The sequence below is a fragment of the Ranitomeya variabilis genome, chromosome 5, assembly GCF_051348905.1.
Source record: "Ranitomeya variabilis isolate aRanVar5 chromosome 5, aRanVar5.hap1, whole genome shotgun sequence".
Taxonomy (NCBI): Eukaryota; Metazoa; Chordata; class Amphibia; order Anura; family Dendrobatidae; genus Ranitomeya; species Ranitomeya variabilis.
In genome coordinates, this window is record NC_135236.1 from 475,778,817 (window position 1) to 475,793,826 (window position 15,010).

The window sequence follows — 15,010 nt, forward strand, 5'->3', positions numbered from 1 at the left end:
TATATAGTGTGAGCCCCCACATAGCCTCCATATATACAGTGTGAGCCCCCTATGTGGATACAAATATCCCATACACATGGAAAAAAACAACAACACATACTTGTCTCGCTTCCGTTCCCCCGGTGCTTTGATCCTGACTCCTGATAGCAGCACGATTAAATGACGTCATTGCGTCTGCTGTCTCACCCTGATTGGTGGCAGATGGAGCAGAAGGCCCTGTCCTCCGCCAGTGTATTCACCGTTGTCTTCATCCTCAGGATGGGGCGATGGATGGCATGGTGCTGCCCGTGGGCCAATGTTTTAGCCCACGGGCCGGACTGGAACAGCCAGAGGGCCGGAAGTAGCACACAAGCCATAGTTTGCCGATGTCCCTTTTTTTTGTGGGAACCTAAAAACCTAGCCTAGCCTCATGTACTCCTTTTTCTTTTTCTCCCAGCTTACTGCTAAGAATATACAGTGTATGCGGACTCTTCTTAATTTGGCACACTGTCATGGTGGGTATTTGGGGACTTCTTGGCAACTTGTCCTTGCAACTCTTCAGGTACGTAGTACTGTATAAACAGTAAGAGCTATCCATCCATTTTTTTAATTGACAAACAATATACAAGTACTATTTGGGTTGTCTTATTCTTAAAGATAAGTGCATACACTTCTTTACATTACAGTAATTAAGCCTTCTGTAAGTGCAAACATTTTTTGGATATCACTATGAAATGAATCATTTTTATTATAGTGCATATTAATCTCCCATAGGAAACGGGTGTAATAATGGTAATTTTATCTGCCTTCCTGTACCATTATCTAAGTAATTTAGATGCCTCCAGCCTGCGAGAAAGAATTGTGCTTTATATAAGGGCTGGGGGTCTCTCTTTAGTGGTGAATGCTTATGCCCTGATTCCTCAGGACTGGATTTGATGAGGGTTCTGATGGAGTCCGACACTCCGGATTCTAGCGTCCTCTAGTGGAGTAAGGACTGGAGTGAGATCTCTGGTGTAGGAGGCGCCACAGCTCAGCGTGAATTAGAGGAGTCCCTCCCTGTCCTGCCCCAGCTCCCACTGGCATGAAAATGCCAAAAGTCGCTCAACCCTGAGTTGCTCCAAAATTTTGCAATTTATGCCAGAATTCTGCAAAATTGCTTTGATGAATTTTGGGGCATTGATCAGTATCTAGTCACATGATATATCCTTTTGACTATTTTATAGTAATAGTAATGTCTATTTTGCTAGCATTATTCTAGTTGGTTCTCTAATTGCATATTACTTTGCAATGTGTTCCTGTGTGTATTAACCGAAATCTCTTTACTTAGCACTTGGTGTGGATCCTTGGCTTAAAGCCCAGCAGTGGGGGAGCACTGAAGCCTGGGCGAGCTGTTGAGGGCCCCAGCACTGTGAGCATAACCTATATAGAAATCCTGCCTACATACAGTATTCTTGCCGGCATAGCTGTATAATCTGCATTCTGTTCTTCTAGGTTTTGACCACCGCAGTTATGACGGACTTGCCTGTTATCTCCACAATACTTTCACGACTGTTTGAAAGCTCACAGTAAGAGAATTTAATTATTACCAAATCAAGATCTGATGGTTAATCCTTTAGCTGCCAGGAGTTTAGGGACACTTTTCCTTTTCACACTGTAACAGAAAAAAATAAGTATAAAATAGTCCTTTTCTACCCCAATGCCTATGTATTGTCTGGAAAAAGACCCCCGTCATGTTGTGGAACTTTCACCTAGCCCTTTACACCAATGGGGTCCTTTATAGAAGATCGTATCTATGTATGATGTAAAAAATGTTCCACATTTGTGGCTAAAACGCTTCAGCTGGAAAACCTCTCCTAAAATACCTGTTTAAGGTGTGCGGAGTTCAGACATGCCAATTATGAGTCTAAATGCATGTATCGTCACTCAAGTCTTCCCTCCCTGCTATGTCCTGCTGATCATTGAGGGTCCGGGTCTGGAGACCTCCATTGATCTCTTAATATAATCTGCTGAACCTTGAGCTCCTGTATAAGCGCTTGCATAGGGTGGCGTGTGGGCTCAGTAGAAGGTCTGCTATCCTGTACCACCCCATGTACAGCTCCATAGATTTACAAGTGGGCCATACACCGCTCTCGCGGGACCTCAGCGTTTCCGCCTGCTCACCTGTACGCTGCAGAGCATGGGTTTTTTTTTTACACAACTGGTGGAGGTCTCCGGACCCATGAAACCCACCAATTGTTAAGACATGTAGAGAACCGGATTGTAAAAAATAAAAATAAAATGTTAAGTACAATTTAGTTGAATTGTCTGTTTTAATGGAAGCCTTTATATAGTCTGCTTCCATCTCTTTCTTAAATTGTCATAGATAATGTTGTAAGGTCATTGATAGGTGGTCCGGACATTTCCGCATTGTAGCACCATGGAACGTACAGCACTTGGATTGGATCCCCTGGCTGTAATTATTTCATAAGCTTGCACATGATTAGTGCCTTTCTGGTCCATCTATGCATACATTTCCGAGTACTTTCTGCACAATGAGTGTGGTTTTACCGTTATGACATAGTTCTGCAGTAGCCTGTAACATGGCCTGTAAAGCAAGAGTCTATGTCAAGGTAATATGGGGAAAACGTCTGAGACTTTCTTATTGTTCCAGGTACCTGGATGATGTGTCTTTGCACCATCTCATAAATGCCCTGTGCTCATTATCGCTGGAGGCTATGGACATGGCATATGGGAATAGCAAGGTAAGACAGCGTGGCTGTATAGATAAGTGGTGCAGATGTGTACTGACTAGGCTGAGAGTCCTAGCTCTTATGGTGCAGGTAATGGAGTACATGTGAGGGGAACAGCGACAGTCCATATTAGAGTAGATGTGTGGTGGCTGATATACAGGGCAGCTGATGGGGAGATCTAGTGTAGCAGAAGATACGCACATGTATATGTGATGGTAATACATTACACTAGTGTATTCTTATGGCATATTATGCCCCCAGTACAGTGACCTTGGAGGGTCTCAGCCGGTACAATTAAATGACTACATTGCCTCCTATCCTAACTACTGCTCAAATCTGGAGAAAGGACAGCTGCACAAAATGTGTGCTACACAGCAATTTTGTAACTTGGAAATGGCAGATTCCAGTTTTGTAGCCTATTTCACCCCTTTGTCTAAAGGTCCATTTACATTGCACGATTATCACGAACAAGCGTTCTTAGGAGTTCTCGTTTCATGATAATTACGCTGTCTAAACAGCACATTCGGCAGGTAAAATTACCTTTTATGCAGCTCAAAAGATTCTCCTTCTCGGCAGCGCTTTGTTTTGTGTGAGCAGGACCTGTGCTTCTGAGAACAGAGGCTGTATAAGCGCTCGGAATGATCTAGAATCTGTCAGTGAGCATCTGAAGCAGGGCTGAGCTGTGCATGAAGGCTATTAAGTGTCAAGCATCACGCTGTTTAAATGGAATCTGTCAGCAGCTTTTTGCTATGTAATCTGAAGACAGCAGGAGATAGCAGCTGAAACACAAAATTCATGGATGGGTCATTTGTCACAGGGCTGCTGTTTACTAACTGTGAAGGATTTATTATTGAGAGATTAACACTAGTGATGAGTGAGTATACTTGTTGCTCGAGTTCTCCCTACCTCGCTCGGGTGACCTCCAAGTATTTGTTAGTGCCCAGAGATTTCGTTTTCATCTCCGCAGCTGCATGATTTACGGCTACTGGACAGCCTGAATACATGTGGGAATTCCCTAACACACAGGAAATCCTCACGTGTATTCAGCCTGTATAGCAGCCGTAAATCATGCAGCAGCGACGACGAAAACTAAATCTCCGAGCACTAACAAATACTCGGAGACCACCCGAGCGTGCTCTGGAATGCCCGAGCTATGAGTTCACTCGCTCATCACTAATTAACACGGCTGGTCTAGTCTGACTCCACCTCCTCTTGTGATAAGCACCTCACTGTGTATGGACTTTGTACATGGAGAGCCTGCTGTGGGCGGGGCTAGCTTTCTCAGCTCGGCTTCATTCTAAATGTAAAACTCTGATTGTGTCATAACAGCTGCACCTAATAATCTAAGTGATACATCATTGAATTCAGCTTCTTTTTACCTACCGTATATACTCGTGTATAAGCAGAGTTTTACAGCACATTTTTTTTCCTGCTGAAAACGCCCCCTCGGCTTATACACGAGGTCATTGTCCCAGAAAGACGGAGGGAGAGCAGCGGGTCACAGAGGCAGGAACCTGCGGCTGTAACTGTGCACACTGTGCTGGCAGTGAATATTCATTGCTATTATAGCGTGCACAGTTACAGCCGCAGCTTACATATCTTCCCTGCGTGCCATCGCTGCATCTCCTTCCGGTGCCAGTCTTCTGGCTAAGTGATCACGTGTCCCCCGCTCATAAAGGTAATGAATATTCACCCTTCTCCACTGCCATAGGTGTGGAGTGAATATTCATTACTTTATTGAGCGGAGACACGTGATCGCTTGGCCAGAAGAGCTGCTTGCGCCGGAACGAGATGCAGAGAGGGCACGCAGGGAAGGTAAGTAGGATGTGTATTTTTTTTCTTTGTTTTTTAATAGGAATCATGCATACAAGGATATGGGATAAGGAGCCATGCATACCAGGATAGGGATAAGGAGCCATGCATACCAGGATAGTGATAAGGGAGCCATGTATACCAGGATAGGGATGAAGAGCCATGCATACCAGGATAGTGATAAGGGAGCCATGTATACCAGGATAGGGATGAAGAGCCATGCATACCAGGATAGGGATTAGGGGACCATGCATACCTGGCTTATACTCGAGTCAATAAGTTTTCCCAGTTTTTTAGGCAAAATTAGGTGCCTCGGCTTATACTCATGTCGGCTTATACTCGAGTATATGTTGTACATTACACTGCTCTCAGATGAGGTAGCAAAAACCTGCTGACAGATTCCCTTTAAATGCAGCTTAAAGTAGTTGTCTGTGACTCTAACATTGATGGTCTAAACCAGTGTTTCCCAAACTCCAGTGCTCACGGACCCCACGGGTCATGTTTTCAGGATTTCCTTAGTATTGCGCAGGTAGTGGAAGTATCATCAAGGCATCAGGAATTGTCTCACCTGTGCAACACTATGGAAATCCTGAAAACATGACCCGTGGGGTCCATGAGGACTGGAGTTTGGGAAACACTGGTCTAAACAATACAAAGGAACAGCATCCAGTCCAGGTGATGAAAAAGAAAAAAGCCTTTATTCCGCCATGATACCATGAATCATGGCAGAATAAGGCTATGTGCACACATTCAGGATTTCTTGCAGAAATTTCCTGAGCAAAACAGGACATTTTCTGCAAGAAATCCACATGCGTTTTTACCGCGTTTTTGGTGTGTTTTTTTGGGGATTTTTCCAGAGGTTCCCAATGCAATAATATAATGGGAAATCCATAAAAAATCCGCAAAATTAATGAGCATGCTGCGTTTTTTACCGCGATGCATCTTTTTCATGGAAAAAAGCGCATCATGTGCACAAAAATTGTGGAATGCATTCTAAATGATGAGATTCATAATGCATGCTTTTTTTAGCGTTTTTATAGCGAAAAAAACGCGAAAAATCTGCAACGTGTGCACACAGCCTAAAGGCTTTTTTTTTTCTTTTTCATCACCTGGACTGGATGCTGTTCCTTTCTATTGTTTGTATCACTTGATGTCCGATTGGGTCATTGGACTTTGAACATGCAAACTAGGACTGACATGCTGTCAAATGATTTTTCTTTGATTGGACTCTAAAGTTGATGGTCTGTCCTTAGGATTGGTCATTTGTGATGAGCAAACATGCTCGTGTACTAACCAAATGTCTTCAGTGTGCTCCAAAAATCTGTTAGGGTATGTGTCCACGTGCAGGAAACGCTGCGTGTTTGACGCTGCGCAGAGCTGCAGCGTCAAACACGCAGCGTCCAGATGTTACACCATAGTGGAGGGGATTTTATCAAATCCCGTCTCCACTATGCGTGGTAACACGCACCCGGCGGCCCTGCGATTCCGGACATGCTGCGCGTCTTTTAAGAACGCAGCATGTCTGTGTACCTTGCTGCGCCGCCGCAAGGTATATCACAGGGCCCTATGTGTGGGGTGCGATGATGTTGGATGTGTGCAATGAACACATCGGGCATCATCGCGTCCCAGAAGGGGGCGGGGCTTAGGGCGGAGCGGGTTTGCCGCTCCATCCATACCACCGGCCATCCTGAAGGTGGAAACATACCCTTATAGTCCCTTCACCTCTCGCGCTGTTTGACAGCCGCAACACATGCGGGGATTTCCTGTTTGTTAGTCCCTTTCACACATCAGTTTTTTGCTGTCAGTCACAATCAGTTGGCTCAACGGATCCATCGCAGATTGTGAAAAACTGATGCGACGGATTCATTTTTTTGACAGATCTGGCTAATTGGTTCCAAAATAAATTGGAGCATGATGCTCCTCACGCCTCCTGTACCAGTTATGACTTGTATTGTTTAAGATTATTGTACTTGTTTTTATTATGTATCCCCTCCTCACATGTAAAACGCCATGGAATAAATGGTGCTATAACAATAAATAATAATAATAATTTAAAAAAACAGAATCCGTCGCCAGATTCCCTCATTTGATGGATCCGGCGCCCATAGACTTCCATTCGAGCAAATGACGAACGGTGACGGATCCATCACTGTTCGATTTTTCGATGTACACAAAAAACATTACATTGTCCGTTGTCTACGTCAGCCGTACCAGCTATTTACGACGGATCTGGCGAACGACGGATGAAACTTGAGGCAATCCGTCGCTAATAAAAGTGTGTGAGAAAAAAAACGGATCCGGCAGCGTCAGTCACCAGATTTATTTTTTATCAAAATTCGATGGATTGTGACTGATAGCAAAATAACTGATGTGTGAAAGGGGCCTTAGACCATCCCTGTGACATGCCGGCACAGGGACTCAAAACATATTTTTCGAGCACGCGAAAGACACTCGGTTAGCACACGAGCATGCTCAGATAACTACTTATCCGAGCACATTCGCTCATCACTATTGGTCATCAATATCAGATCGGTGGGGGTGCAGCACACAGCACCCATGGGGATCAGCTGCAGCCAGGTACCGCACAGCCGCCACCTATTGATTCACATAGGAGGCGGATAATCAGTACCCAGCTGCTCCTACTATGCAGCTGATTGGGCTGGGGTGCCAAGATGTAAAACTGAGCAGTTCCAGCTGGCAGTCACAATTGCTGATCGGTGGGGCTGTGGGAGTTGTTCCCTCACCGATGAGACATTAATTAAAGGGACTCTGTCACCTGAATTTGGAGGGAACAATTTTCAGCCATAGGGGCGGGGTTTTCGGGTGTTTGATTCACCCTTTCCTTACCCGCTGGCTGCATGCTGGCTGCAATATTGGATTGAAGTTCATTCTCTGTCCTCCGTAGTACATGCCTGCACAAGGCAATCTTGCCTTACGCAGGCGTGTACTATGGAGGACAGAGAATTAACTTCAATCCAATATTGCAGCCAGCGGGTAAGGAAAGGGTGAATCAAACACCCGAAAACCCCGCCCCTATGACCCAAAACTGGTCCCGCCAAATTCAGGTGACAGGTTCCCTTTAAGGGCTTTCTCTATTGCAGTGGTCCCCAACAGATCATGTTTTCAGGATTTCCTTAGTATTGCCCAGGTGATGGAATTATTGCCTGTGCAGGTGATGCAATTATTACTTGGGCAATACTAAGGAAATCCTGAAAACAAAACCTGTTGGTGGCTCTTGAGGACCGGAGTTGGGGAACATTGCTCTATTGCAGTGTTCCCCAAGTTCGGTCCTCAAGAGCCACCAACGGGTCATGTTTTCAGGATTCCCTTAGTATTGCCCAGGTGAGAACTCCATAATCTAGACAGGCAACAATTCCATCACCTGGGCCATACTAAGGAAATCCTAAAAACACGACCTGTTGGAGGCTCTTGAGGACTGGAGTTGGGGAACACTGCTCTATTGGGTGGAATGGTTTTATAATCCAGCTAAGGATTTAGGTTACGTTCCCATGATGAGCTTTTGGTGAGTTTTTGACACTGCAGAATTTCAGTACCTATTATGTAAATTAGGCCACTTGCGTTTTTTCATTGCCCCTTTTGTGTGCATTTTATTAATATGCACTTTTATCGAATTTTTGACGCTGCTTTTTTTCGTCTCTTGTTGGTGTGTCATTCTTTGTTTTTGATACTTCCTGGTATTTCTTTGACAACTTTATTGCTATTCTTAGGTGCAGATTACATACCTTTCTGATACATTTCCACTGCAAAAACTCACTAAAAATGCATGTCCGTTTTTTTAACTTCATTTTTTCTGCAAATGCAAGTCTATGGGGAAATTCTGCACAGCAAACTCAGTGTACCCGCAAGATAAAGTGATTCTCTGAGGATTTGAAACTAAAGGGCCAGTTTACTCCGAGTAAAAAAAAAAAGCACAGTGGGCATGAGATTTTTATAATTCCCATCAACTTTGTTGGATCTGTAAGACGCTGCGTTTTTGGTGCAGCAAAAATGCACAATGTCAAAAACATACCAAAAGCTCATCGTGGGAACATAGTCTTATGATCCTGTAATGTTTCCATCCTGTTTCCTTGTGTTTAATGGGTGGTCTCATTAAGATGATCCCTTTCTTAATTGAAGTCAGCCTGGCAATCAGCTGAGCTCTGTGGGCCGGCAATAACCCAGCATTTGCCTTGCGGTGGCCGCAGTAAGCTGAAGCATATAGTGAGGCTTGGAATCCTCAGCCCTACAATTGCTGGGATATTGGTCTTGTATAGAGATTGGGCGTATTTGCCTTCGGAACAAGGAGTAATACATGGCCCTGACAGCACTGATCTGCTGAGCGCTCAGATGGCCTCCTGAGAACCCCTGAGGAAGCCCAGAGAGATACACAGTGCTCCCTGCTCCAGAGTCCAGGGTTTCATGTCATAGATATTAAAGAAGCTCCGTTTCTTTGTGATTCAAACTGATGTGTTGTCTTTGCTGCTGACAAATCCTGACACTTTCTTGGGGTTTGGCTGTCAGATTCTAAAACTGATCACCTTGAGGCTTACGAGGATCTGCAGGGTAAAAATGAAATGATAGCTTAGTATGGTCATGATTTCTGAGACTATAGGGGGAATATTCATCCTGCTAGTGCCAATTATTTCTCTTTTCTGAATGGTATTTCATAGGACCGGGGTCAGTGGGTTATTCGGCTGTATCGCTCTGTGGTTGTGATTGGTGCTGGCCTGTGAATAAATGCCATTTTCTTTAGATTCCAGAGTGGAATGTAAATGCCATCGTGAGCCGGTATTGCTTGGAGGGTGGTTGCCGTTATATCTAACGATGAATTGCCAGTGCTCCCATTTATTTCATCTATTCTAATTTCTCTCTAATAGGAGCCCTCGCTCTTTGCTGTTGCCAAGTTACTGGAAACTGGATTAGTGAATATGCACAGAATTGAGATCTTGTGGAGGCCATTGACAGGACATTTAATAGAGGTAAATTCTGGCCTAGAGCTTTATACAGATTTCTCACGCCATTGTTCTTAAAGGGGATGTGTTTTTGTTAAATTACATGTTGTTTAAATTAATTTTAGATTTTTAATAAATGTTTCGTAACTTTTTTGTTTATGATGATGTTTTAAGTAGTTAAAAAAAATCTAGATGACTCGCTCCCTTTAAATATTTGGAAAGCAATTGTCCATCACATCCCTAGGATGACTATACCCTAAGGCGTCACTCGCATGAAGTAGCTACTGTTCTCTGCTGCTGATCTGCATGGACTCTGTGCTGACATATGTGACATATGGTGCCGCCATGTAGTGTTACATTATGCCGTTAGTGTGACCGTTTGCCACACGTGGTAGATCATCTGTCCGAAGCTGGAGAAATGCAGATGTACAGTGTGAGATCTATATTTCTGGAGTATTATTTTTTAGTTTGCGCAGCTAAGTATTGCCATTGTGCGGTAGGTCGGAGCTGAGAGCGGCAGCACCGCTCACTCTTTAAACGTCACCTGTTTTATTTGAGTATGGGGCGGTGATTTCAGACTTTCGGGTTGCTATAGTGTGCACTGTATTCATGTTGTATCTGTCTTTTTCCTTTGCTTGCTCTTGTCCTGCTCAGAAGGTACGTTTGCTCTGCATGCATCTTATGTGCACAATCTGCTACGTTACTGTATGTTACTGTGCTCCACTGTCTCCGGCAGTCCTATAGACCATGAATGGCAGAGGCTAAGCATGCTAACCTCCACTCCTTTCAGGTGGGCAGATGCAGAGCCCTATTTGCAGGTTCTAGAGCGACATTCTTGGATTGCTGTAGGTGGTTGAAATGATCCCTATTGCATAATTTACTAAATTGGAAATAATCCTTTAAAGGGAATCCGACAACAGGTTTTTCTATGTAATCTGACAGCAGCATGAAGTAGGGACAGAGACCCTGATTCCAGCTATGTATCACTTAGTTTACTGGGTGCTACACCTATGATCAAGTCTGTTTTCTCTGCTGCAGACAGGAAACCTTACAGCCAGCAATGACCTCCACCTCAGCACTACCAAAGCTGCCACATCCCCCTAACCTACTGTTTTCTTTCCCATTTTCCTGTTGAATATAAGAATATAAGCCCTCTCCTTTCGGTACCAGTGTGTTAGTTCACCATATTTTATATTTGTGTTTTGTATGCAACCTATTCTCCCATATAGCACCATGGAGTCCATGGTGCACTCAAAATGAATAATAATACTGTAATACTGCTGCAGATGTAGCAGAGCTCAGTTATTAAGCTGTGTATAACTCTGCCCACACCACATCTTTGTGTGCGTTGTATAGTGAGAGAGAGTTGGTAATCAGTGGTTGGACTGTACTGCTATTCTCCTGCTGATAAAACACTGATTGTATTGAAGCAGCAAAACACAGCCCAGTAAGTGACACATCGCCCTAATCAGTCTCTGTTCCTAAAATGCATTGCTCTCGGATTACATGGCATAACCTGCTGACAGATTTACTTTAATGATATTAACAACCTTAGACATTTATGTAAGAAACTTTGACAGAACGCAACATTGCATTTTAGGCTTTTTGTAATACATTTTGGAGTATTTTCTGGATAATCTTACTATGTGATTCACAGACTGAAGGATGCTTAGAAGTGTCTAAATTTTGTGTATCGATTAACCCCTTCCTGAAATTGCCTTTTTTTTGTCTTTTTTTTCCCTTCTTTCAAGAGCCATTCTTCTTTCTATCCACATAGATGTACGGGGGCTTCTTTTTTGTGGGACGAGTTATACTTTTGAATGACACCATTCATATTACCACATAGTATACTGGAAAAAAAAAACATGTGTAGTGGAAAAAAAAAAACAATTTTAACTTTTTTTTTTTTTTTGGGGGGGGGTGGGGGGTGGGAATTGTTTTTACCGTGTACATTTTATGGTAAAAATAATTTTACCATAAACTCTTCTCTTCGGCATGATTATGGTGATACCAAACTTGTTCAGGTTTTTATTTTTTATTTTTTAAGTTGTGAAAAAAAATAAAACAATGTAACAAACTTTTTTGTTTGTGTCGCCATTTTCCGAGACTCATTCGATAGAGCTGTGTGAGGGCTTATTTATTGCAAGGCAAGACAATGGTTTTTATTGATATCATTTTGGGATAAATATTACCTTTTGATTGCTTCTTTTTTTGTGGTATTGTTACCATATATCAGCAGGCAACCTTACCCCCCTCTCCGCTATCTCCCCACAACTTCTGAATATTCCTACAATGATATCCTATGTATTGACACTACCATACTGTGGAGGTTTGCACCCTAAAAGATAAACGAGAAATGGCGCCCCCGCTCAATGATGGCTGTCTCTAAATCGCCCCCAAAATCCACTGCATTACAAATAACCCTGGTATGGATCCAGTCATGAAATCCAACAATTGGAAACATAGGTGAATAGTGGATACATCAAGGCTCAAAATATAGTCTAAATACTCCTCAATCAAAAAGAACTAGATAAATCATGGTTACTCAACGTTCACTGTCATGCCTCGACGTGTTTCCCCATGAAGCTTCATCAGGAGGCTGAATGCTTAATAGGGGAACAGATGAGATGTCCGGCATAGTGTGTCCCAGATGGCGTATGTACTACATCTTCTGGTCCCGTTGCTGCCATAAGAGTGAGATCGCTGGCTGCGCTCCAGAGACCGGATGCGTCTCATGTTGGAGCGCAGATCACAAGTGTGCGTGTCCGAGGACATTTCTTCACCTGCGCATTGAATGCACTGCGTTGCAAATTGGAGCTCAGATACATGTAATTGTGCCCCATCTCTTATAGATTCTCCTGTCTAGACAATACTAGAATAAGGAAAAATAATCTGTGTACAGTATATAGAAAATAAAAGGGGGATAAAAATTCACAAATTAGTGGGGGAGGACAGAATTACTGGTCCCATACAAAACCAGGGAACCAACATGGCAAGCATGGAGTCTAAACTAATTTGGTCCAGTCATAAATTGCTGAAATGGAGGAAAACCATAAAAATCCCTACAGACAGCAGGCTTAGGATAGTAACTCATTTAATCCTTTCGGAACCACTGAATTCATCCTAAAAATCCACTCACCAGCTCTCTGTAAAACTTGTCTATCAAAATTATCCCTTCTAGGTTTTGCTTTTACCACTTTGATAGTACAGAAAAAAAATCCTTATTCTTTCCATGTGGACAGAGTTAATATGACGTGCAATATCCATATCCTGACCGTTGTACATGTCGCCCACATGCTACCCCACCCGCCTTCTAGGCTCTCTAGTGGTTTTTCCAATGTAATCCATGGGGCAGGTATAGGTAGCCTCATATATTACCCCAGATGTCTTACAATTGGAACATGTTTTACCAGAAGAGGAGCTGCGGAACGTCTTGCAAGGGTTTGCTCACTCACAAATGCAGCAGTCCCCGCTTCTCAAGAAATCGCATACCTTTCTCTCTAACCACTTACCCGAATTGACCGTTTTTTGGTAATGGCTGTGTACTAAGCGGTCCTTGATAGATCGCTCCCTCCTATAAGTGACAGCAGAAGTAGGTGGACTTTGTAGGTCAGCGTTCATCAATAAAACCCCCTAGTGTGTTTTTTTTTTTTTTAATATAAAGGGTGCGAAGGTATGGTCTGCCTAATTGGCATATGTTCCAATTAATCTTGTGATGCTGCTCTCTCTATTCCTATGACAGGTGTCTGGTGAAGCTTTTTGCCTCCTGCTACAATACTTTCAAAGCACAGAGTACAGAGATATTTCCTCTCTGTGCTTTGAACAGATCGTATAGCCTGCCGCTAAGCACAGCTCACATCTGTGTGTACTGAATGATGTCATCTGGGGCATGGCCTGTGATCCTCAGCAAGCTGTTAGTGACTGGGGATGTGCACAGGCAGTGCAGACGCCATAGAGGCTGTGTAGGCTTCACACACGAGAATGGTAATATCAGCTAGTGGCCGTTCGGCAAAAGCTGCATGCATGGTTTTTTTTATGTGGGTTGCTTAAATGTCCTAGTGTTTGCTTCTGTAAAAATTAAGACCAAATTGGTGCACAGACCCTTGGCCATGTCCTCTACCACAGGGGTCAGGGTCAAGACCCTCCATTTTATGGCATGCTGAAGAAATGAGCTGGTACAATGCAATGATGCACGTTTGTGTACGCACAATTTTAGTTGTTGGATTGCAACAATTTGACAAGATGACCATTACCCGTTGCCGTCCAGAAGCTTCATAACAGAACATGGTAATGTGTAATATTCTGCAGGACCAGGGGCTGACTGTTAGGGGTATTCGAGTGAACGCATATTTTTTTTTTTTTCTCCAGTTGATAAAACATTTTTAATTGTATGTCTTTCACAGGTTTGCCAGCATCCAAACTCGCGAATGAGAGAATGGGGAGCAGAAGCATTAACCTCTCTAATAAAATCAGGGCTGGCTTTTAAGCATGAGCCTGAACTCTTCCAAAACCAGGTATGTATTTGCTGTCTGATCTGTTTTTTTTGTATAGTAAGTAATATATATTTAAACCTTATTTACAATCTAAACAGCATACATTATAAAAGAGATTACTCAGACCTGATGAGGCTGCTTTACTTATTGTGGAAATCTACATAAGAATGTCAGTATAGCCTTGACACCAAAAAGGGAACTTAATGAGTTCAGATAGATCTGGATTAAAAATGCTAATTTTATTATCAGGAATGAAAACTTAAAAAAATGATTGGACAGCCACTCTGACATAAATTTTCAAAGTAAGTATGCCAGCCTCATCTGGTCTAAAACATATTTAATAGTCTGTACGGTGAAAACTTGGTGACAGGTCCACTCTGTGTTATTGAAGCCTTGTTTTCTCCCTTAGAGGCTCCAGTTGCTTCTCCTGAACCCCTTGAAGGAGCTTTCTTCTATAAATCACCATGATATTCGCCACAAGCAGTTGGAATGTGTATTACAGATTTTGCAGAACCAAGGAGACAGTCTCGGACCTGGATGGCCACTGGTTTTAGGAGTCATTGGAGCAATAAGAAATGATCAGGGGTGAGCATATAGAGGAGTATCCTGCATTTTCCACCTCACACCACCTGTTTCTTATACAACCCTTTTCCTTTTAGGGAGTCTTTAATCCGGACTGCTTTCCAGTGCCTTCAGTTGGTTGTGACGGACTTCCTTCCCACAATGCCTTGCACGTGCCTGCAAATAGTTGTAGAGGTGGCTGGAAGCTTCGGACTTCAGAATCAAGAGTTGAATATTAGTTTAACATCTATTGGCTTGCTGGTAAGTTTGCCCAGATGATTGTTGTTGGTGGCCCCCAAACATTTACTTAAGGTACCTTCACACTGAACAACTTAACAACGATAGCGATCTGTGACGTTGCAGTGTCCTGGATAGCGATATCGTTGTGTTTGACATGCAGCAGCGATCTGGATCCTGCTGTGATATCGTTGGTCGGAGCTAGAAGGCCAGCACCTTATTTCGTCGCTGGCTCACCCGCTGACAT

The 15,010-nt window shown here is 43.2% G+C and overlaps 1 protein-coding gene across 2 annotated transcripts in view; it reads left to right on the forward strand.

Moving 5' to 3' along the window:
• Positions 1-15,010, forward strand: part of MON2 (MON2 regulator of endosome-to-Golgi trafficking) — a 137,048-nt gene that overhangs the window by 55,763 nt on the left and 66,275 nt on the right. For both annotated transcript variants that reach the window (XM_077265501.1, XM_077265500.1), the window contains exons 16-23: positions 437-541; positions 1,307-1,387; positions 1,471-1,544; positions 2,630-2,720; positions 9,398-9,499; positions 13,876-13,986; positions 14,375-14,550; positions 14,625-14,787. In XM_077265501.1, coding sequence (XP_077121616.1) covers positions 437-541; positions 1,307-1,387; positions 1,471-1,544; positions 2,630-2,720; positions 9,398-9,499; positions 13,876-13,986; positions 14,375-14,550; positions 14,625-14,787 — 903 coding nt within the window. The remainder of the gene's footprint in view (positions 1-436; positions 542-1,306; positions 1,388-1,470; positions 1,545-2,629; positions 2,721-9,397; positions 9,500-13,875; positions 13,987-14,374; positions 14,551-14,624; positions 14,788-15,010) is intronic.